The sequence below is a fragment of the Aphelocoma coerulescens genome, chromosome 2 (genome assembly GCF_041296385.1).
Source record: "Aphelocoma coerulescens isolate FSJ_1873_10779 chromosome 2, UR_Acoe_1.0, whole genome shotgun sequence".
NCBI classification, from domain to species: Eukaryota; Metazoa; Chordata; class Aves; order Passeriformes; family Corvidae; genus Aphelocoma; species Aphelocoma coerulescens.
Window position 1 is genome coordinate 60,816,875 of NC_091015.1, and position 24,219 is coordinate 60,841,093.

The following is a 24,219-nucleotide window of genomic DNA, read 5'->3' on the forward strand; positions in this document are numbered from 1 at the left end:
TTAACTCAATTTTCCTCTCCTCTCCTTCCCTAGCTGTCAATCATTGTCACATTACTTTGCATCATATGCATCAAGAAGAACAGCTTTTTCCATCAAGTAAGCCAATTCTAAAGCTGCCTTCCCAGAGGCTACACAGATTGTGCAAGCTGGAGGAGCTCAAGAAAGAGTAAGCTGGACAGTAACAAAGAACTCCCAGAGCTGCCTCTGCCTGCCAATCTCTCATGCAAGCATTCACACGGTGCTCTATGTAGGCCATGCCTCCAGGGCCAGAATCGTGTGTGAGCTCTGCCAACAGACCTCCTGTCCACACCATTAATCACAGCAGGGAGGGGGGAAATGGCTCATTATGCTACATCAGTGATATTGTCCATTCTGTGTTCTGCAAATTACAGTGTTGCAGTCAGCATCCCCTGACTTCTGAAGTCTGTGTCTCAAGAGAGGGAGCAAAACTTCTTAACAGGAGTGTTTACCTGTGAGCAAGCTGCACTTAGTGAGTTTAGACAGCTACAGCAAGGCAAGCTTGCCGAGGCATATTTTTTCTACTGTTAAATCTTAGGTAGTTTTCCTTCCCTCTCCCAAAATGATAGATTTGGGGGACTTTTCTGTTCTGAAGCATTGTTTTCAAACCTCTCAGTCCATTTCCAGTATAGTTTCTGTGTGAGACTTGTATAAGGCATCCTTCGTGGCTGACTGACTTCAGGTATAATTGAGTAAGAGCTTCCTGCAGTATTCTGGCCTTCCTTAAAGGTCCTGTGCTTTGCTGGAGAATGCTATGGCTATTTATGGGTACCCTTTCAGAGCAGCAGAGATTTATCTCCCTGGCTGCTGATGATATTAGAAGTTGTATGACTACTATTTTTGCTCACAGCTTTTAAACATGACACCTTGTTGGTCTCTTTTATGCTTATGTACCGGTAAATGAGCCCTTAAAAATTTTGTATCATCCAGGTTCCACTCTTGCATATGAAAGGACAAACCTCTTGGCCTGTGTCCTGACCTCAGTGCTGCAAGGCTTATCAATATCAGTTCTGTACAGAACTTGCAGGGTTCTCCAGTTCTTCCTGGAAATGTTGGGGTTTAACTTGCTGTTTTCTAAATCCACCCTTCAGTAAGCTCTAAGCTGTTACCAGACTTTCTTCCTGGCTGATTTTGGGCATCATTGTGAAAGTGCTTCCCTTGGTCTCATGAAGGCTGCCTTGTGGTGGGCATGCATGTGATATTATTGTGATGGTTTTGAAACAAGCCTGCCTGTTTCTAGAAGAGCAGTGCTGCCTATTCTGTAACAGACATGCCTTTTGTTAGGAGACCGTGCCTTAAATCACAAAGTAGATGTATCTGTTCAGAGATCATCAAGCTCCATGTTGGGTTCAAAGCTTGCACAAGACATCTCTAGGTTCTGAGGGTTACCTCAGGGTTACACCAACTTCTTCCTTGTCACTGGATGTCTTGTAGTGATACGTAACAATATCCTTCTAAAATTATGGTATTAAGAAGAATATGTGCCTATGTTCACATCTTCCAAGAGGTGGAATAGGGCTCACTTGCTTTGAGACTTCTGCATTTGGTTAATTACAAAGTGTCTACTGTGGCTGAAATATCTGAGGATTAATCTTCAGATATGTCACTATGTTCTTAGGTCTTTCTGTTTACTTTGTAATCACATAGACATCTAAGATGGGGTGTTTTTTGAGTGTCGCACAATGTTTAGAATAGTGCAGTGAAGAAGTGCTATTTCTTTATCCTTTTCAATACTTTTAAGGAAGATGTCAGTTTAGGAGGAATTTAAGCTGCTAGCATTGTTTCTAGAACTAACAAGAAATTTTAAATAGTAATTTAAAGTTTGCTTTTCCTCTGAGATAATTTTCCTTTCAGTAAAATTTTCCATATCTGCAAAATATGGGAAAAAAAAAGTATTTCATATCTAGTGATTTGAAATGATCAGTGAAATAGTTTATGTCAATGAAATTCTGCTAGGTATCATATTTTTTGTAAAGTGGCTGCAAAACGGGGGGAAAAAAAAAAAAAAGAGTGGAAAATAGGAAAATATTGAGTACAACAAATGGCCAGGATGGGAAAAGCAATGTCAAATAAGATACAATCATATTTCACAGAATCATAGAACAGTTTGGTTTGGAAGAGACCTTAAAGATCATCTAGTTTCAACCCCACTGCCATGGGCAGGGACACCTTCCACTAGACCAGGTTGCTCAAAGCCCCATCCAACCTGGCCTTGAACATTTCCAGGGATGGGACATCCACAGCATCTCTGGGCAACCTGTTCCAGTGCCTCACCACCTGGATTTTGAGTTCAAAATACAATTCAGAAAGGTAGCTTTCTTTGCTGTTGATAGGAATGTTTCTCCTACAGTACCCCTCAGACACTGATAATCAGTGAGGAATTACAAAGGTTTGAAGATGACAGTAATTTCAGGTTAGGTAAGGAACATTCCAGGCTAAAGGCAGATTTACTTAATGGAAGCTCCCTGTAGCTTAAAAAATAGGCTGTTTGAGGACATATTTCTTTTCTTGGCAATTGCAGCCATCATGTTCTTTTAACACCAAGTGCTGTTGGCAGCAGACAAGCTGTAGTGTAGTTGGTGTAGTCTTTTATTTTACATGTGACTGTTGGATTTGTAGTTCCTTTTCCTTCCCCCTTCTTGCAGTGTGTTGGGTTGTTTATTGGTGGGTTAAAAGCCAATGTCAAGTCCTCTGTACAGTAAAACTGAGAGCCTGCTGACATGCATCACTGTGCCGTGGCATGACTGTTGCAATCCATCTTGACCAGTGTGTTTGAAAGTTGAGCTACATATAATCAATTGCACTCCTAAAACTTTAATGGCTTTGACTGCACCATGTAGCACTGCATTAATTTAGCACTGCATTCGGCCTCTGTGTTTTAGGTCCAAGGGCTTACACCACCTGGCCTGGGCAGTGCCTGACACGGCACTGTGTGATTAATGCAGAAGCCTTTCCTTCCTCTCAGCCCGAGCAGAAAGCTCACTACAGCCCTGCTGGGGCACTGCTCCCTAGAGAAGAAGAAGCCAAAGAAAAGATCCCCCAAGTCACTGAATCCTTGCAGAGAGCCTGGAAGTGCATGGCACGTTTTCTGAATGTAAGGGATGGGTAACTGAGCCAGTTTGCAGAGGGGAGAAGAAGGTGGGGGGCAGGGCTAAAAAGGCTTTTCAGGTCAGGAGGAGGAAGCACACCGATACAAAGAGCACTGTTCATATCGGAAATCATTACAGGAAATCAATCAGATTTGTTTGGGAGTGCACAGCCAACTAACAGATTCTCAGTAGCAAGTTTTCCACTTGAGTGAAGTTTTTGACAGTCAGTGAGACTTAGGACTTATCAATGACAAATCTCTTTTTTCATTTTGGGGACAAACATTATATAGGAGCTGTTTGTATTCAGCAGCATCAATAACGAATCTTGCATCCCCAAAAAAACAACTTTAAAAGCAAACAGCCAGGAACATTAAATGAGCAGTATGCAGTGACTTACTGATTCATATACATGGCAGATACCACTCCCATGGCCTTCCTGAAGCAAAGGGCTCTAATGCTGTGTGAAGTGGAAGAAGTGGGTAATACTAGCTAAAATAGACTGTGCTGTATCATAAGTTACATTTTTGTTGGATTTTTTTCAAAAAGGTTGGCTTTAAAGCTTTGAAAGAAAGAAGATTGAGAGATGCAATGGGCAGCACTGTTTCAAAAGCAATCCTTTATTTTTTGGAGGACATGGAGAGCCGGATAATCCAATTGAGTTTCTCTGAACTATAAAACAGTGTAGCTTGCAGTCTCCTGTTGAATCTCATGTTCTGTCTCAAGGGCTGCAACACATAAACTGCACTGGACTCCGGTTTGGAGCGAGTTTGGAGGAGCCATAGTTCCATGAATGTCAACAAATGCTGTAAGTTTAAGATGCAAGTTTGAAGATAAATGGAATAGAATTAATAAGCAGCAGTAATGGCTTTATAATTGAAATAGTATAGACATTAGAGGTACATAGGGTGTTAGTAATCATATTAATTATTTGTTAACAGAAAGACAAAGTAATAAAATTAAAAATCAAAAAGCTTAGTTGTTCACATGCAGATCTAGGGGGACATTTTGTAACAGAAATAATTGCTTTTGCTTCATCCTCAGGGTGATGCAATCTGTGTCTAATTGTTTTTTCTCAAGAAAGCAGAGCAAAGTAAAATTCTAAGTAATGCACAGCAATAGTAGGGGTGAAAATAATCACATTTTAGAAACCTCTTACAGCATCCCACCCCAACACTGTGAAAGGAAGCAGTGCTGCTAGGAAGGGTAAAGATAAATGGAATTACTTTTCTATCAGAAGTATAATAGTCTTTATTAGTTAGCTATGTGTGCCTAGAATAGATCAGCTGTCAGAGAGAGCAAGTAGATGAACATGTACCTTGTGAGCTGTCAAAAGCAGATCAGTGTGGGTTTTTAAAATAATAATTACCCCCTTCCAGAGAAATGTTTTAGACAAAAGCACAGCTGCTTTATTAATGGTGCATTTTGTGCATAAGGATGAATATTCTGGTTTGTTCTCTTCATTTTTTGTGTAAATGTAATACCATATTTACATAAAACTCTGTTAGGAAATGGTGCCGTTCGCCATTAAAGCTTGCATAATAAAAATGTTTGTCAGGGATTTAATTTGATTGAAGTTTGCTATTTCTGCTGGCAGCTCAGAGGGGCTGCAGCTTGCCTTCAAGCCTGGCAATGCCCTTTCCCTCTGCAAGCCATCACACAAACAGCTGTCCTGGGATTTGGTGTGACAGGGCGCTTACCTTTTTTTGCGCCCTGACCATTGCTCAGAGGTGAAGGCAGCTGTTTGCTTCCTTGTGGTCAGAGGAGCTCTTTGAGCACCAGATCCACCATTCTGGCACAGAATGGTCTGGAAATATTTGTCTGGTCTGGCAGCTTGATTGTGGTCTTGGAGCAAGTAACTTGTGGTGATCAAGAGAGTGTGGGGCTCCTGGGGGCCATGCAGGAGTCTGAATGGAGCAGCTGTGAACTAGGTCAGTTCTTGTGGGGTCTGGACTTAGCAGGGGAAGGGTTTAAACATGCAATATGTTGAACCTTTCTGTGGTGGGTTGCGATGCCAGGTGCCCACTAAAGCCTCTCTATCACTCCCATCCACACCTGGACTGGAGAAAGAAAATATATTGAAAGGTACATGAGTTGAGATAAGGACCAGGAGATAACACTCACTGATTACCATCATGGGCAAAACAGACTAAACTTGGGGATATTAATTTAGTCTATTACTAAAAAAATCAGAGCAGGATATTGAGAAGTAACATAAATCTTAAAAACACTGTTCCCCTTCACCCCTCCATCCTTCTTGGGCTCTACTTCATCCCCATCAGTGGCACAGGGAGACAGGGAATGGCAGTTATGGTCAGTTCATCACAAGTTGTTTCTGTCACTGCTCAGGTAGAGGAGTCCTTCCCCTGCTCCAGTTGGGGTCCTTCCCACAGGAGACAGTCCTCCACGAACTTCTCCAGTGAGAGTCCATCCCACAGGCTACAGTTCTTCACAAACTGCCCTAGCATGGGTCCCTGTCCACAGGGTGCAGTCCTTCCAGGACACACTGCTCTAGCGTGGGGTCCCCACAGAGTCACAAGTCCTGTCAGGAAACCTGCTCCAGCATGGGCTTCACTCTCCATGGGTCCACAGGTCCCTGCCAGGAGCCTGTTCCACCATGGGCTTCCCCCAGGTTCACAGCCTCTTTTGGTTGTCTACCTGCTCTGGCATGGGACTCATCCATGGGCTGCAGGTGGATCTCTGTGTACCCACGGACCTCCATGGGCTGCAGGGGCACGGTTGCCTCACCATGGTCTGCACCACGGCCTGCAGAGGAATCTCAGCTCCAGCACCTGGAGCACCTCCTCCTTCTCCACTGACCTTGGTGTCTGCAGAGTTGTTCCTCACACATATTCTCATTCCTCTCTGACTGCAATTATATCTGCACAATAACTTTCTTTTACGTTTCTTAAATCTGTTATCACAGGGATGTTGCCATCATTTCTGATTGGCTCAGCCTTGGCCAGCAGTGGATCCATCCTGCAGCCGGCTGACGTTGGCTGTGCTGGACACAGAGGAAGCTTCCAGCAGCTTCTCACAGAGAAGTCACTCCTGTAGCCCCCCCGCTACCAAACCTGGCCATGCAAACCCAATACACCTTCCCAGCATTCAGAAGATCTACTTTGATCCCTGCTAGTGTAAGTTTGCACATTGGAGTCAAGGACTGAGCCTTTACAGAGCTTTGTCAAATCACATTTAATTTAATTTTGGCAATGAAGCCCAGTGTTGAGCAACATGTGCAGCAGAACAGGACTCTGGATATGGTGCTGAGGTGGTGCTGGCAGCAGCAGTAAGAAGACAGCCTGCTTAAATTTGTTTTTCAGGGCTGGCTAGGAACTGGCTTTAGATCAACTCCCTTAGGAAAATCATATCCCCATCACAGAAAGCAGAGAAGTGCTAAATTCTTGGGAGACTTGTTGTTGGGGACTCCTCCTACACAGCGGTAGGCAATATAAGTAGTTGGCCAAGACTGTTGTGAAATATTTATGGCATTGCTGCTGTTCTCCTCCATGGAGCAGCTGAATGAAATCCCCATTTCACCCAACCTGTGTAGGTATTTACTGAGCAAATATCCATATACCAATATTTCACCTACAGGCCCAGTTTGATTGATACAGAAATAATCATTGTGTTTGCACATATTTGCAAACGATGGGAACAATGGTATGCATACAGAAGCTGAAAAACTTGTATTATTAATGTGTTTTAAAATCCTCTTTTACTGCTTCTTCTTGTGAATATATTAATCTGAATGTGACAGGATTTATCAGGAGTCCAAAGAATAGAAGAGGAAAATAATTAACATTGTGCTCTGGTTAACTAATATCATACTTTGAAACCTGTTGAAGGACATATAGGGGTTTGTGAGAGGGGCTTTTTTAATTTTTATGTGAAGTGCTGGAAAATTACTGTAGCTAGAGGTGAATTGTTGATCTTAGTCAGTCCTGGATCTGGTTGTGTTGAAAAGCTTTCTGGTGCTAAGTTGTTTGAAGCCTGAATACATGGATGTAGTCACCCAGCCCTGAGGTTTGGGTGAGGAAAAGATTCCTTCCTCTTCCTATCTCTCTTCCCTATCTCCAGCAGCCTAATCATGAGGAATATAGGTGGAATTTCACTCCTTTCTGCAGCACTCTGTGGTCAGTTGCTAGGATCATTTGGATACCTGTCTCTAACAAATTCAGTAGATTTGACCTCTAGATGCATCAACTTGACAATGTAGCAGCTTTCAAAATAGCAAGTATTTTTAGGTTCTTTGCTGTCATGTCAAACCAGAGCTTCAAACCTAAGTGCTGTGACAGAACACCATTGTTTTTAGCTAATCTCAGGTTTCAGTGTTGCACTAGATTGCCATCCTCAGCTTTTGTGACTAAGTAATGCCTCTAAAGCATGACAGCATAATAGGATGATGTGTGCTATGTGGTGTCTTATGGACGAGTTAGCAGTAAGACAACTCATTAGCTGATGCATCTCAGTATTACTCTTGCCCTTTTTCTCACGAGAATAGTGTTCTTCATCTCACAACATGAAGTAGAGACAGACCAAAATAGCAACAAGTTATTTTGTCTAGCTTATATGCAAAATCTTTACAACAGTGACTGTCAAACTGAAGCTACATTTTATTTCTGCAGCTGTTTCTTCAGTGTTCTAACACTATTATTAATAGTACCTGTCACCTGTACAGCACCTCAGAGTTGTAAGTAGTTTGAGAAACATTATACAAACTTAGTGGAAAGCATCAAAAATTAAGTAAACACCCTGCTTCTTACTGGCTAAACTCAGTTCTTAAAATTCCTTCGTAAGCCTGGCGTGGCCTTTAGCTTAGTGAAAGAGTCTCCCAGACAGCTATTTCCCTGACTTACTTTATATTTATATTTCTGCTAGATCACTCCTATTACAACTTTATCACATCTAGACCAGAAAGATACTACTGAAAGCAGTATGTAGAGTTTCCTTGTCTAACTTTCCAGGCCACTTTAATTAAGATGCTAAAGTGATTTTGAACAAACACGGAAGCACATCTTGTTGGTGGTGCTAAAAGGATGCTGTAGAAACTCCTCACAGTTAATGATTCTTGTTGATCTTGCTGAAGCAGTAGTAGCACCTGAGACCTTGGTGTAGAAAGCAGTCTTTCTTAGTATAATTTTTATCAGCTTATCATTTTAAATTGCCACCAAGCAAGTGATGTGACAGGAGGACTTCAAGCTATTCTTACAGTATCACCATGATTACAAAGCTGGAAAAATGTGGGAAAAAAAAATGTGTGCTGGAAATAAATTTGAAAACTTCTGACATCCATTTGCATTTCTGAAGGTTCTCTCAATATGGGTGGTTTCTATCCAGGGTAGAACACACAGTTCTGTTAATATATTTTTTCTCTTTTTAAATGAAATTGTGAAGCTCTGACAGCCTTTAAGCTTTGTTGTCACCTCCTAAATCCCCTCTGGTGTGAGACCACGCAGCCTGTGTTGCAGAGCCCTGGCCAAGAGTCTTTGCCAGCACCTGAACTGGTGGAAAAGCCACCTGGCCCTGCCTGCTGGGCCCCCTTCCTCCCATATCTTCTCAATGCTTTCTTAAGTCTACTTGTATGAATATACTGAGATTATAAAACCATTGTTCTGTGCCACAAAACCAGGTACCCAAAGTTACAATAGCTATAAAAAATGCCCAATGCAATTTCTGCTTATTCAAAACTCTCCTTGACCCTGAGGGAATCTGTGCAGTACCAGGCTAGTCAGCCCCTCCCAGCAGACTCGGCAAACCTTCATGGTACTTCTGTTGTATCAGTATTGAAAATAGTTCGTGTTTTATTGTAAATTACTGTTATTTGCAACTTCCAGTTTTGAAGTTCCCACTGCACAGAGATCAAGCACCCAATTTTTCCTTTGTATCCATCAGTGTAAATCAAGATTAACTCCAGTGAAGTCAGTCTAACCACAAGTGTAAACCTAGGAGGAATGAAAGGAAAATCAGTCTACAAACTACTTGGGTTTTTTATTTTTAAGTAGCAAAATTAATGCTGCTGTTCTGCAGACACAGGGTGACCTGCAAAGTGCTAGCTCATGCATTACTAATGTATCTCCATTTAAATGCAGATTTTTGCTCCTAACACAGAACTTCAGGGAAATCCTCTCCAGATAAACTGTAATAGGATATCAAATGGTGATTCAATATTTCACTTTACCTTGTCTTTCAGCTTATTGATCTTAATTTTCTATCATTTTGATGCAGCATTTGCTTAGTGGGAAGAGGATTACATCCACTATAATATGGCTTTTAATTAATAATTAATTATTTTGATATTCCACACATACATGCCAGCAGTAGCAATCTGCTGTATTCCTTTCCTGATTTCTATTTTCAGTGGTGGAAACCAGCAAGGTGTGACTTTACATATTTCAGGAAGTTGAGACACAGTTGAGAAAAGGAAGCATAGCATAAGTATCATAGTGTCTATGTGGGACATGCTTAACATGACAGTGTTTTGTCCACAGTCGTTTCGGGTAACAGTAGTGAGACCCTGACACGATTTGTTTTTGCCATATATGACAAGTTTAGGATGAAGTTTTTCTCTGTATATACCTCCCTCAAGCACTGCGTAAGTGCATCTTACAAGATGTACATGAAACCTTGATTGATACATTTTTTTAGATAGATAGATAAGCTCTCTTCTCTGGACTGAACTTTAAGTGTCCTAAATAGTACAATGGAACACAGAAATGATGTTTATAAGTTTACTAGATCATGAATACAGTCATTAATAGGAATTACCTGATCTTGAGAGTGTTTTTGAGGAACCTAACATGATGATATCCAATCTCCTTATAATAGGCCACACTATTTCTCAGTTTCCAGGCTGAAAGCTGGCAGCACAAGGACTGCAAGCAAGGCTTAGGTCTCACTTTCAGTACCATCTACTCAAAAATAACTCCCTACTGTGGTAGAAGTACTATGATTAGTATGATGAGATTTTAAAATAAATTTTTAGGTTTAGGGTTTTTGATTATTTATATGACTTAATTACCTATAGGGTGCATTTTGTTAACATTTCCAAATGTTGTTCTTGCAACCATAAGATTCATGAATTTTCAAAATTTTAACTCTGAGATTAACGTTTTCCACATATAAATCCTAGGGTTTGTATCTTTTTTTTAAATTACCAGAATAAGAGCAATAAAATATTGTAAATTTCCAGTCTTAGGGTTACTGAGACCTCTTCTGTGATATAATTTGGTCAGCAAAACAGATGTCTAAGTAATGATCTTTGTGATTATGCTCCTTTGGGAGGCTCACCTACATGCCCTCAGTTTTCTTCTCTTAAATTTTGTCCAACATTCTCAAACCCTGGCAGATTGAAACACCATCAAACAAAACAAAAACTGCTAGAAAAACATTCCTCCATTACCTCATCAGAATCAGTCCTCTCCCTGCGCATGTTTAGGTCTGAATTAGTGGTATGCTGCAATCCATCAGACATAAATTAGTTATTGATAAGAACATAGGGCACACCATAAAAAATTGTCTCATGATAGATTTTGTTGGGTGGGGACTTTGGGTGGGGGAGGAAGAAGTTGGTGGGGTTTTTTTCTGCCCCCCAAAAAATGCAGGAACAGCATTTGCTTTTAGTATTGAAGTCCTTGCTGACTTTATAGATGGAGAGTAATGAGAAAATAGTAGAGCTACAATGGAGGAGCTGAGTACAGTATTTTTCTCATCAACTGTCCATTATCAGTAAACACAGTTTGATCAGAACCAAAGCACTAAACAAAACTTCTAATGCTGGGGGATATTTCAATGAATCACTTACGGGTTTATCCAAATCAACTCTTTAAAGTTCTCACAAAAAACAAGAGACTACTATTGGTCAAAAAGAAAACTTTCAGTGATCCAAAATAAGATTTCTTTTAATTAGAAAATTATAAAATTTCCAGGGGTTTTGAGATTTAGATTTTTTTTTTTAATGTGGAGTCCTTTATTAAAAATGGATTTGGTACCCAATTACAGCAAAGCTATAAATACTAAATATTAGAAAATAAAAAGGTGGTTTTCTTTGGAATGTGTTTCTTGAAAAGTAATCTCAATAGCGAAAATGGGTGTTGTAATAGGGTTTTTTTTCCAAGACATAAGTTCTTTCTAGGACTTAACAAATAAGAGTGAAATTCATTTTTAAAAAAGGGATTGGATCAGGTATGAACTGATAAAACTTCCCACTTCTTTGACCTTGTAAACTTCTATCAGAATGCAGGACACAGCAGGAAGTTTGCCTAGCAGCAGTAGGTATGCACATCCTCTTATTTCCTTTACTGGCTCAAACCTAGTTTTTCACATTAATTACTGTTCATTTATTGAATGGAAAACATGTATTTTTAATTACGATAGTTGAAATGTTGGCTGGCTGTGAAACCAAGTGCTTGGAATTGGTCCATTTGAGCCACGTGAATCAGCAGTACTGTTTTATAGTTTTTGCCTTTTTTTTCATTTCAGCATTTCAAACTGTGATCCTTGCGGAGCAGAAAACCTGGTAGAGAAAGATTAAAGGCTCCATCTAGTGGGCAAGAATTTTCTATTGAAAGGGGGAGAAACTAGCTCTCGTTTTCACTTGATTTTATGCACTATGAAATACGGCTTTAGATTTTGTTTCATTAAGCTGCCATGTTGTTGTTAATTCTTGCCTTCTGCAGAGCCATTATTTTATATGCAAAGCTGTGAAACATTAAGTATTATTCTGAGTCTTGAGCAAGAAGCAATAAATGATACTAAATGAGTGGGTTTATACAGCAGCTCATCACCGAAGTTCTTCCTCCCCACCCCCTTCAAGTTTCAATATATAGTAACCAGAAGAAGGCAATTTGTACATCAACAGATGTTTTAAAGTATTTAAGGTTCTTTCCTACTTAAAACTGGCTGGAAACATTCATAACTTCACCACAGCACTTAACACAGTATTTTGGGAGTATTTTTACACAGGGAACTCTACCCATGTGTTACCCCAGCGTTAAATGACTTGTTTACCTGCGAACAGTGAAATCTGTGTTTTCTGGCAAGACACAGCCCCTGTGGCCTCTGCTGTGTCTTCCAAAGGCAAACACCAAAACCCATTATTCCTGGCATTTGTCTAGGAGCCTCCTGCCTGGTACTGTTGTGTGTCCAAAAACATCCTGACAGAATCTAGCACCTTTATTTTAGGTAAAGAATTGATCTAGTACAGTAGTACTTTTTTTTTCTCTTTGCTGAATTTCTGCACTGCATTGCAGTTGTGCTCCCAGCTCCTGAACTTCACATGGCAGGACTCTTCCATTTGCAGTAGTGAAATTTGGGTGTTACTCTCTCATTACAACAAATTCATCTTGCAGCTGAAACCTCCTCGTCAGTTCAAGCTAATAACAAGCATAGGAGCAGGAATAAGTAGCAGCAAGCACAGTTTGGCAGAAGAGACATTGAGCTACATGTCCTGACTTTTGTCCAACTGTCCTTCCTTATAAAGCCATAGAGCCTGGCAAGATCAGCTCCTCCTGTGCAGCTTCCAGCAAGGGGTAGACAGGGTAACATGCATTATAGTGATGCACTACACCCAAGTTTGCTATAGCCAACATTCATATCCAACACCAGAAAATGTGTCTCCCATGAAAATCACAGAATAGAGCTTACCAAGTTGGTTTGCAATCCTTTTGATCACAAGGAGATCTCCCGTTGCAGTGGGTCACGTAGTAGCAAATCCAGAGGATTTTTACTTTGGTATTTATGCATGATTTGGCAATTCTGATAGGTCACAGAAACTTGCTGATCTTCCTGAACAATTCTGCCCAGCTGCAGCTCACCGTGTATGCCCATGGAGGTGTTTTTCTGAGGTGTCAGTGAGTAACAGCTGTCATTTGGCTCGTTTTACAGGCTAAAGCAAAGGGTAGTGTTAGAGTTCTTACTCTGAACCTTTCTATGAGCAAGGACTAACACAGAATTGAGTAGTTCTAGAGTGCCTTTGAGGAAGTTGGCATGTCTGCAACATGTAAATGATGCTATCTCAAAAAGGGAAGAAATGAAAGGTAAAACTTAAACTGCATGCTTTGGTATTTGTTAGAGTAATGCCACTTGGTTTTTAATGTACATGAACACCTACCTCACTAGGCATGCAACAGAAGATACGAGTTCCTTAATGCGAAGTTGTTAAATAATACCACTTTCAACTGTTTAACTGTTGGCCTTTGCTCTAGAACTATTCACATTTTAGAAGATTATAGGCTTGTTGCTGGGCTAAAGCAAATCCCAAGTTTGGAACTACAGTAAGATACTCTTTGTTTTACTTTAAATACCTTTTCTAGGACTAGTACTTGAACTGATCCTAACGAAATACAGATTTCCATATGTGAAACTGAGCACTACCTGACAAACTGCTTTTGTAATAATCTCCTGTAAACTCAAAATTTTAATCTGGGGATTAATTTATTGCCTCTACAGGTCATTGAAAAATCTCATACAAGCTAACTAGATTATGTTTATCTGGGTTAGATTTATTCAGCTACTTTTTTCTTCTTTGTGGGAGCAGTGGCCTTTTAAAACAAATGCACTCATGTGGCAGAGACCCACTCAATCTCTTCCTTATTTTTCACAGCTAACCAGGTGCTGAAGTTTGGAACACTCGTCAGTACTTCCAACACCTATGACAACTCCGGGACTGTGACCATCGAGACAGACAAACCTTTGCTGTGGACAATGGCTATCAAGACATAAGATCAGCTACAGCTGCCTTTTCTGATCTGACACAACTCAAATTACTACACAATTTCACTGAATTAAGATGGTAAAGCTGTTCCAAGACATAAGCAGGAAATGATTTTCTGTATTGAATGGAAAACAAGTCTGAAATAAAAGTCACTTGAGATTGAATCAAAATTACTTGTAGTAATAGAGTACTTCATTCTGGTAAATCACACTACTTAATCAGACGATGCATGAGCAGCCACCCAGTACAACCACAAACAGAAATGAATGTAAAGAAATCGCTGCTGCTTATCTGGTTAGTTCAGGCTACTTTTACAAAGTATTTTATTCTCATACTGAACTATCTTTTTTCCCTCTTGCCAAAAGGAAATACAGTACCCAGCTGCATATAGTATAACTGTATTACAAGGTGATAGCACTAAGATTAACTGATCTCATTTTTCTGTCCTGGATTGTAACATAATGTAGGTGCTGGTGAAGATTTCTCAAGAAGAGTAATAATTGAACTTTTCTACTTAGGAAGCAAGTTAGTGTAGTGAAGAAGCTTCAGTTTTGCTGTAATAGCAGTATCAGTTTTCCCAGTATTAAGTGCTTTTAAAGTCTGTAATAGAAGTACCATTGTACCTTCTACAAATACCAAATGCTTACAGTAACATTTTTGGAGTGAATTAAATATCTTAATCTCAATCTGAGGAGGAAGAGCATTGCATCTACCAGAGTTTTTGCAGGCTTAGTTCTTAAAATCAAAATATGCAATCATTTAAAATAATGGCAACTTCCAGGTCAACATGCAGAGGGCAGAACAGGATCCAAAATGGGTGCATAGCATTTCCAACAATATGATCAAGTTGTGTATTTGCTAAAGGACTGCTTAGTGTGTCTGACAACTAAATTATCTTCAAATGGTACATCTCAGTAATCAATTATGTTTGGGTTTTTAATTATGCCATCAGAATAAGGACTGGCAATGCAACTTCTTTATTTGATAGAGTTATTTTCCTGTCAAGTACATACTACAACCTAGCAGGACTTCCAAATGCAGAAAGGAGTTAGTGATAATTATGGTGATTCCAGAAATTAGTGACAAAAATTCCCATACACTTTTACATCACCACTTGAAAGGATATAGAAATGCTGTTTTCTTGCTGTCTGCTTTTGCTGGGAAGATGTTGTTCCAAAGCTTAATTTACTGCTTTGTAAACAGCTCCTGAACAGAGGTCATACAGCTGTCCCCCTTGAAAGCTTTCAGTATTTGACTGGACAAAACCTTAAGCAACCTCATTTGAATGCAACACTGACCCAGTTCTGAGCAGGACATTGGCCTAGAGATCTTCCAGTCTTCCTTCCCACCTGAATGATTCTACTACCGTTCAAAGAAGTAACAAAACAAGTAAAACACACAACTACTATTACAAAAAAAAAAAGCCTGTAGATAGGTATGATCGCATACACTTTAAAACAGGAACACAATGACAAGAATGTTTGAAAACCCAAACTGAGCTTGTTTAATATCAAACAAATTAAAGCTGGGAAATCATTGCTGCAGGTGTCACAACTGTCTTCTTCTTCTTCATAATGAATGTTCAGCCACCTCTGTTGAGAGAACAAAGTAATCAGTTTCAATTAATGAAGTGTGACCAAGTGATTCCACCTGAAGTCTAACTTATGCTCCCAGCACTGCCTTGTTAGGACAACCATTACATCTTATCTCCCATTTTCAAACACTCCTTGCCTCAATGACCACTCTTACACGTATAAGCCAGTCACACATCATGGACACAGAATGGTCTTTAACCTCTTATAGTGCTAGAGAGGGGATCATATCAGCTCTGGAGAATATGAGGAGTTGGTACTGTTACTATGTCAGTACCATGGTGCCAGTCAACTTGAAGTTCAAGTTTTTCATGAAGTAACATTCATTTCAAAAGGGATTTTACAGGATGCAGTTACACATAAAGTTTCAAACATATCTAGCACTCAGTAAATGAAACAAGACCAACTTTGTTTTGTGCCCTGTCATCCTACAGCATACCCACCCAGTTTTCTTTACCTTACCATCCATCCATTTACTTTGGATACCCAAATTGTAAACTGGAAACAGTAAGATTATACAAGATCCAAATATGATAAATGTTCTGTGGTCAAACATACACTGAGGAACTGGAAATCAAAATATCTGATGTTCAGTTTTGAAGCAGAATACTCAGAAAAAACCTTAAGAACTATGGACCTAATACTTTGCATCATGCTGAATTAACAACCTACTTGTTCATAAAGTCCTTTGAATCAAGTAATACTTGTCATATTACACTAGTACGTGAAATGCACAGACACTATAGCAACAAGGGTCCTGTAGGGCTCACTAATGCTTAAAACTGAACAGGTAAAAATTTAGTGAAATCGAAGGTCATATTCACTTACACAATTATATTGTTGATTGGGATGTGGATCAATTTGACAAAGAAACCAATAAATCCCATTATCGCAAAGCCTATTGCTGTTGCCATGGCAATCTTCTGGAACTCTGCAAAAAAACAAACAAAAAAATTTGTCAGGAAGTCTCATGTATAGCATACAGATGTGCGCTGCAGTAACCAAAGGAGAGATCTCTCTTTAACCATGTTAACACTGGAAACACTTGAAAACCTGCACAGACACTGAGAAACAAATCCACTTTTTCAGAAGACATGAGATTTTCAGAGAGAAGATGCTGATTTCCACAAAGAACTGCCAATCACAATCTTTTTTAAATAAGCAGAATCAGAAATACCCACAATGACAATTCATGGAACATTTATTCCATTATCTTTCCTTTACATCCCTACAAGCCCTGAAAGTCATCCCTAATGCAGCATCAAAAATGGAAAAATATGCATTTATGTCTGTCACAGGAAGACAGCACCGTAAGACCCCGCAAAAATCGAGTACTTGGGATATTTTCAATTATTTTAGGACAGCAACCATGAAGTTGACTAAGAAGGTCAATAGCCCCTCAGAAACCTGCCAATCTGACAAGGAATGAAGTTCCTTACAGATCTCAAAAGTTGCCAGCAAACTTAAGTCACAGACCTGTTCATGCTGAGCATGTGAATAAAGCACTGTAACTATCAGTAAGGAGGACCAGCTGCATTCTGGTTATAGTTACAGCTTCTCTCCAGGGCCTCTCTAGTCCAAAACCTCATCTTCCATACTCCCAGCAACAAAATTGTTCCTGTCCCAATCAGGCAATGACTGACAACTGTTGAGCACTGAATTTCAGCTATTTAACCTCTCTCCTGAGGTGAGTTTTAGTACCACTCACATGCCTACGTACATACCAGAAAAGAACACGTTCAAGTTTATTGCAGCCAGAACCATAAACCTGCTGACATTTAGACGACTAAAGCTCAAGTTTAAATCCCGTATTGGCAGCTGAGAAACATCCACAGCAACTGAATCAACAGAAGTGACGTGTGGAAAGACACGTGCTAAGACACAGGATGAAGTACAGATTGTGTTCTGGTTTACTGTGTGCTTTACCTTTCCTGTCAGGCTTGGTGCATCTCTTAACAAGTCGTATGGAGTCTTTTACAAACTGACGGCTGGGTTCCACAAATTGCATTACCTGATCCATGATTGCCTGCAAAGACAAACACATTTAGCATTGATGGGTCCACATATATACTGAAAAACAGAATTTTTTAATTACAGAAGTAGCAGTTACCTAGAAAATTTCTTAAAAGCTTAAGATAATTTAAAGTGTCATATTCCAACCTAAAATACTTCCACTTTGCAGGAAATGAAGACACTGTATCAGTACATAACCATGAGGGCCTATTTCTGACTGCAAAAGAAAAAAATATGGAAAATTCTGCCTTTCAACACAGAAAAGGAAAACAACAGCTCCATCAGAGTTGGCTTACAGCTTATGTCCTACTCCGCGTTTCTGAGAACGCCACCAGAGGCGTCTAAATAGACAAAAGTCGCCGGTTTCAGGAGACCCCCACGCCAAAAGCTGCCGGGGGGCTGGCGAGCACGGAGGGAATGCTGTGGCCGAGCCTTATTCTCACAATAGGCGTATGCCAGCATTGCCACCGCACGCAGGACACCCACTGCGGGGATTTACTCCCATTAATCCATACGGACCCCCTGGTACGAGGCTCCGGGTACGGTGCCGGCCCCTCCCGCGTCCCCAGCGACTCCCTTCCCCCTCGCTACGGCCGAGGCCCCCGTGGCCGCCTCAGTCCCTCCGATGCCCATATCCCTGGCCGCCGGGCGCTGCCCAGCCCCCATCCCTGATGCCAAGGAACACCCGGACCCCCTCACCGCCCTCACCGCCGGCCGAGGGACACGTCGCACTGAGTGGCGGAGGGCGTGACGTCAGCGCGGCGGGCGGGGCGGGTTTTGAGGGGAAAAGGAAGGTTTTAGGGGCGGGGTTTTACTTGGGTTTTTCTTTCTCTTCCGGGTTCCGGGGCCTGTGGCTCGCCCCGCCCCGCTGGCGGGGTGAGCGCAGCCGTGAGGGCGGATGCGCCCCGGCAGTGCCTCTGCGGCCTCTGACAGCGCCCTTGCTTTCCATGCCCTTGGAGCCTTGGGATCCAAGAGGCTCCTAGCGGGAAATAAAGGGAGGAAGGCGCCACTGTTCTCCCAGGCGAACAGCGACAGGACGAAAGGGCGTAGTCTCAAGCTGCGGCAGGGGAGGCTTAGGCTGGACATTAGGAGGAATTTCCTCACAGAAAGGGTGATTAGATGCTGGAATGGACTGCCCAGGGAGCTGGTGGAGTCGCTGTCCCTGGAGGTGTTTAAGGAAAGACTGGACATGGTCTGGTTGGCAAGGTGGTGTTCGGTCATAGGTTGGACTCAGTGACCTCAGATGTGTTTTCCAACCTAACTGATTCTCTGAATATGCCTGTAACAAATGCTGTTCGATGAAGAGAGGGAAAAAAAAAAAAAAAAGCCAAAACCCAACCAACCAAAAAAACTCCCCATGTAAAACTTGTTCGGGCTGTGATCGCCTATGAGCCAGAGACCTATTTGTTTGCAGGAATGCTGGAGCCATTGCGAACTAAGGGAGTTCATCACCTTTGAAAACACGGGATTATTTTTGTGTAGAGAAGTGTGCAGTGCTCAAAGGTGCTAAAGCTCCGTACATTTCAGTGCCACAGGTGTCGTGTAGGAGACTTCCTTGCATGAAGGGGAAAAGATGCTGTCACTGCCTAAAGGGAGCACTTCCTTGCTGCTTTATCTTGTAGCAGGTAAAGGAAGAACAAAGACAACATAGATTTATTCTTTTTATCCTTACTTCACTTTTGATGTTATTGATTTTGGTCTAGAGCTCTGTTCCTAGTTGACTCCACCTTTGAGTTTATATTGAGTATGCAAAGTTTATTATTTATTCATCAGACTGAGGCCTCTGCAGTCAGTTTAGCAAATGCTTTGCTGATCTCAACTCCATATTGCATTTAAGTGTGCACAAAATATTTTCTGGGATTAAATTTTTTCTGACAGCTTTCATTACAGGTCAAGTACCATCACAGTAGGGAATTGTTGGTCATTCCATGGGTTTTTTGGCAGCCACCTTCTTTGTCTCTGCCCCTTGAGCAGGTCCCTCAGTACTACTGATCTCCCTCAGAGATGAGCTCTCTGCTTGGCTTTGGAGGCTTATTGCCTTGAGGTCCTCTACAAATTTTATCCAAAAGTCCGCCTTTGGATTGGATTTTGCTTTGAATGAAAATTCTTGCAGCACTGTTTCTCACATGGGGCTGTAATTTTGGTGGCCAAATTCTGCTGAACCTCTTCCATTGGCACACCAGCACAGAAAGATTAGAGTGTCAGTCAGGCCTCCCACAGTAGATATGTGTGTAATTTTTCTCTTGTTTTTGAGGCCAGGCTGCAGTCTGCCAGGATGGAATGGAGAGGAAGATCCATAAGGAAAGCAGCAAAGCACCTGATAGCAGTAGTGCACAGTGTGTGACTGGGGAGAGTAGGTTGCTGAACCTTTGAATGAGAATCCATATGTAGAGGCATTTTGATGGGCTTTGTCTTACTTAGTTTTTTTCCCTTCAGTGTCACAGATAAATGCCAGAGACTTTACCAACAGAGGAAGCTCATGTTTCCAGCTGTGATGCATGAGGACTCCGCAGTGGATGTAACCAAAAGGCACTGATTGGGGAAAAAATTTAACCTGAAAAAAGAAGACACATGTATGAAACAATTCATGACAGGGACTTCTGGTTGGATTAGATTTTTATTTTAAAAAGCATTTGCTGAAATAAAGCTTTATTCCCCCCAAAAAATCTCTATTTTAAGTTGTTTTTCCTGGGGGGAAATGTTCTGGAGAAACATAACATGTCTTGCTTGGCTTAACAATGTGGCTTTGTTGTGAGTTTGTACTCTGAGTTCTCTAGGGCAGGGTAGAAGGTATCAGTTGTCCTGTCTCAGCATCCTTCACTCTGCCATGATGAGCTCTCATCTTTGCCTGCCAGGTTGCAAGTTTGGGCTTCAGCAGCTTTGGAGAGAGGCAGAGTCCTGATTTGTGCACAGAAAGCATTTATTGTTCTCCTCACAGTATTTTCCGCCATTTATGGGTTTTTTGGTGTCCTTAAACTAGTACATTGCTACTTATACTTGGTCTTCATGGCAAATATGGTACTGTTCTATATATATTTACAAAGAGCCATCTTCACTTACAGAAGATAGGGAAAGGTTTACATCTCCTGGGCATGTGTATTTTTTTTTCATTGAAAGCTAGACTGCTACTAGGGTGTTTTGTTTCTACTTCTTTATGGTTCTTGCAGGGTTGGGGAAGAAAGTGGTGTGCTTGCACAGGTGAATTTTCACGGCAGTTTTTCAAGTCTGCTTTTATGGCAGCATCTAAGCAGTACATAACCATTCCCTCAACAGTAAAAGAGACCATTGTTATGCTATGTACTAGTGTGCTAGTGCTGAATTGCTTCTGAATGTTGCATAAACTGGAGCCACATGGGAGAGTGGGGGGGAGGGAGGTTTTCATCCTCTGTGTGCTCCAAGGATGAGAGAGTTCTTTTGATGACAGTTTTACTTTGCATATTTGCACATTTTGTAGTTTGTTTCCTGTCCTTTGGAGGACATGAAAGATAAATATCTGCTTTTAAGTACTGGCACATTAGACTGTGTGACACTGTGTGACATCTGTCCCTCTGGATCTGGACACTTATGCATGGAGAGATCAGCCTCCTCTTCCACCTCTCCCATACCATGCTGCCTGTTTGCCACAGCACAGATCCCACTGCAGCCTGCAGAACATGGTGGGATGGCAGGAGCCAGAGAGCTGCCAGCAGCTGCAGCAAGCATAATTTTGGGATCAGCTGAGAGGAGAAAAGACAGTCTTCAGTAGGAGAGGCAGCTCAACCTCTGTGTGGTGGGATGGCACATGTGTGATATCCCAAGTGGTGTGGGAAGAATAGAGCAGTAACTCTGAACAGGTCTCCAAGCTTCCCTGTTCCCCTGTGGGGTATAACCCCATTTTCCCTGCCCTGACTCTGCTCCAGCCCCAGGCAAAGAGGAAGAGCAAAGTGGCAGGTCCTGCTCAGGCTCCCATGAGGCTGGTGCTGCCTGGCCTCAGCAGCAGCTCGATGGCAAGAACAGCACCCCACTCTCTGCATCCCAGAGGGGAGAGACCTGGTAGTCTGGTTCTCTTGTTTGAAGGATTACTCCCCACATGCTAGAAGAAAGTACTTGTAGTGGTCTTGGCCAGTTTCTGTGCACAAAAAGTGATACTCTGGGATATGAAGTCTTGCTGAGCTATCTCTTTCCTATCCCAACTCATCCCACGATGGACAGCAGGACTTGAGCTGCCCCCCTGTAGGAAGAGCTAGAGGGATGAGTGGGTGGGCCAATGTTGTGCCCAGGATCTCTTAAGCCTGCCTTGTGGCAGGCCATGAGGCATTTGAACTGGAGGAGGCAAGGCAGAGCACTGGCTTCCAGTTTGAGCAAGAGCAACATTTGGGGACAATCTGACTTTCCTTCATGAATTGAAGGGGCAAATGGTTATCCAGCGAGACAGCAAAAGTGAAGAAAAACCCTAAGAAAACTGGGAAGATGGCCGCTTGTGGACTCATGGATTCAAAAAAGATGGGCCACTGTGGCCAGTGGGCATCTGAGCATGCTCTGGGTTGGAAAACAGCAGAGAACAAAGACTGCACAGCAGCAGAGATTTACAGCCCAAACAAGGGAATAATGTAGAGAAGGGAGAGAGAGGAGAAAGCGAGGTGAGGGTGTGGGACATCCTTGTTGAACAGTGCTGCAGGTAGCTGCCTTCTCAGATTTTCAAAGGCAGCAGCAGAGTAACCCCATTGACTGAATTCATGCTAATGCTCCATTGCTTGATAGTGTTGTTGGATGACTATATAAACTATAAACTTTATATATATAACTATAAAATTCAGTCTTCAGAAATTACTACTATATATGGGACCTTTTATTTTTTAATTCTACATTATAGTAAATGTGTTTGATTAATTTATATATTGAAAAATCATTGGAATATCTATGTGCTTCTGACATTTAAAAATTAATTTTAGCTTTTCATTCCCCTAAACAATCTAGAGACTCTGTTTGGACCTGATAAGCACATCTGCATGATTTATGATAGGAAGAATGATTATTTTCCTCTTCAGAATCTGTACAGATGCAGGGGGAGAACATAAATGGGGAATTAATGTTAGGAAAGAAATTATAGCCCAGATTTGGGGGTCAGAAGGAAATGATGGAGTGCTTGTGGTCTGTGTCTTGGGGTTTAGCCTCAATAATTGTAAAAGTGCCACTAGATCAGACTTTAATGCTGTGGTTGTGAAAGGGAATGTCTCTAGTCTGAAGCAGTCAACAAGCCCCACCTTTTGATTTGTGCTGCTTAATATTCAATGGAGATGAAATATGGGGATGAGGGAGAAGTGCTGTTAAAATAAATTTTTGCCAGTGCTGGATTTATTGTATATAATTTTAAAGATGACCTTTTTAAAAAAGCCTGTGTTCAATTTTATTTGAAAGAGAGAACTTGGGAGATTTGTGTCTGTATAATGATAGACAAAACAGGAGAGAAACAAGGGCAGTATGCAAAAATGGCATTGCTAAATGATACTTCAAAGTAAAAAAATGTCTGCGGATAAGGTTTCTACATAGCAAAAGAAATATGGGGAAGTTAACAGAGGAATAATAATTCCTTCATCAGCTGTGCAGGTCAGAAGGGTAAAGAAAAATCAAATGCTTACTCGTTTCTCTGATACAGTGCTTATAATGTTTTGTTTTGTCTTGCTCTGATGAATAGCAGCTGAAGATACAGGCCTTGTTCCTAACTTTGTAATTTTCACATGAAGATTTTTGTGTATATTAACAAATAAATCACTGAATCCTTCTTTAAAACAACACTAGTAGTAGTTGTGGAAATACTAATTAGCACTTCAGATTAAAAAAAAGGGGGGGGAGCAAATTAAAACTGGAAATACCCTTAACCTTAAGATGATTTTTTTTTCTCCAGAGGATAAATTTTGATTAAAAATTAAGGTATAGTTTTCATTTTATAGCAAGAATAGTTTATGTCAGCAGAAAGACATTTCAGATGTTCTCTGTGTGTGTGTTTAGACATTTAAAAATGGCTTTCAGAAGCTTCACAGTGGATGCATGTATTATACACAAGACTCAATCATACAGTGGACACAGAAGCAGTAGCAAAAACTGCAAGCACAGTGCACAGAATGTGTGTCCTGTCTGCTTCAAGCCAAGATGACAGAGCAACCAATGTGCTTGGTAACCATGAACAAGCAGCTCATGCCTTCATGGCTGCAGTGTCAGAATGTTGATTTAAAGTCCCCTTTTCATGATGAATTCTTGTTTTACTTTGTTTTGGCAAATCTGCACTTAGTTTGTGAAGCATGCATGGCCCATGCTCATTTTTGGGTCATGGAGTAAACTAATCCTTTGCCTTCTGTGATGTTTCAATACACCTTCTACTCCATTTGTGGCTCAGGATGTCTGTTCCATCCCATGTAACGGGATCATGACCCATGATTGGGGTTGGCTGAGCTGGACCCCAGTTCTGCTATCATTATGTGCATTTTGGTACAAAAGCTGTTTCATTACTTCTTGTACTCACTGAGATCCAGGATCCCAGCTTGCTAGGAGTGTGGGCCAGAATGCCGTCTTTTTCTTGAGAGGTAAAAGGTGTTTCTTCAGCTTTTTCCTGCTGTAAAACTCTAAAAATTTGAGAGAATAGACACTGCATTATAAGGGTGAGAACAATTTGATGGGTAGAGAAAAGTGAGCAGCTGAAAGGGTGGAGCTGGACAGGCAGAAAAAACCTTCCTACCACTGAAAAGCAAAATAACTTCTTGCCCCTAGTTTTTTTAACATTTTTTTTCCCCAGCTGATCTATATAGAGTTGGTTGCCTGC

The 24,219-nt window shown here is 41.2% G+C and overlaps 2 protein-coding genes across 13 annotated transcripts in view; one reads left to right on the forward strand and one right to left on the reverse strand.

Annotated features, from left to right (window-relative positions):
* TPK1 (thiamin pyrophosphokinase 1) overlaps nt 1–13,988 on the forward strand; it is a 314,358-nt gene extending 300,370 nt beyond the window's left edge. For 9 of the 10 annotated variants that reach the window (XM_069007750.1, XM_069007742.1, XM_069007743.1 and 6 more), the window contains one exon: nt 13,708–13,988. In XM_069007750.1, coding sequence (XP_068863851.1) covers nt 13,708–13,826 — 119 coding nt within the window. In that variant the 3' untranslated portion in view covers nt 13,827–13,988. Of the gene's footprint in view, nt 1–33; nt 97–13,707 lie in introns of all 10 variants that reach the window. The other variant, XR_011149067.1, reaches the window with a different exon arrangement.
* A 1,310-nt stretch (nt 13,989–15,298) lies between these two features.
* SEC61G (SEC61 translocon subunit gamma) lies at nt 15,299–18,218 on the reverse strand. Of its 3 annotated transcripts, none has more exons than XM_069007753.1 (4): nt 18,132–18,218; nt 17,337–17,436; nt 16,239–16,341; nt 15,299–15,410 (listed from the first exon to the last, which is right to left on the reverse strand). In XM_069007753.1, exons 2-4 carry the CDS (start codon nt 17,428–17,430, stop codon nt 15,401–15,403), a joined length of 207 nt encoding a protein of 68 aa, XP_068863854.1. In that variant the 5' UTR covers nt 17,431–17,436; nt 18,132–18,218; the 3' UTR covers nt 15,299–15,400. The 3 variants fall into 3 exon arrangements, with proteins under 3 accessions (XP_068863854.1, XP_068863855.1, XP_068863853.1); XM_069007754.1 differs by having other exon boundaries at nt 18,123–18,200; XM_069007752.1 differs by lacking the exon at nt 18,132–18,218 and having other exon boundaries at nt 17,337–17,458.
* Nucleotides 18,219–24,219: the final 6,001 nt, after the last annotated feature.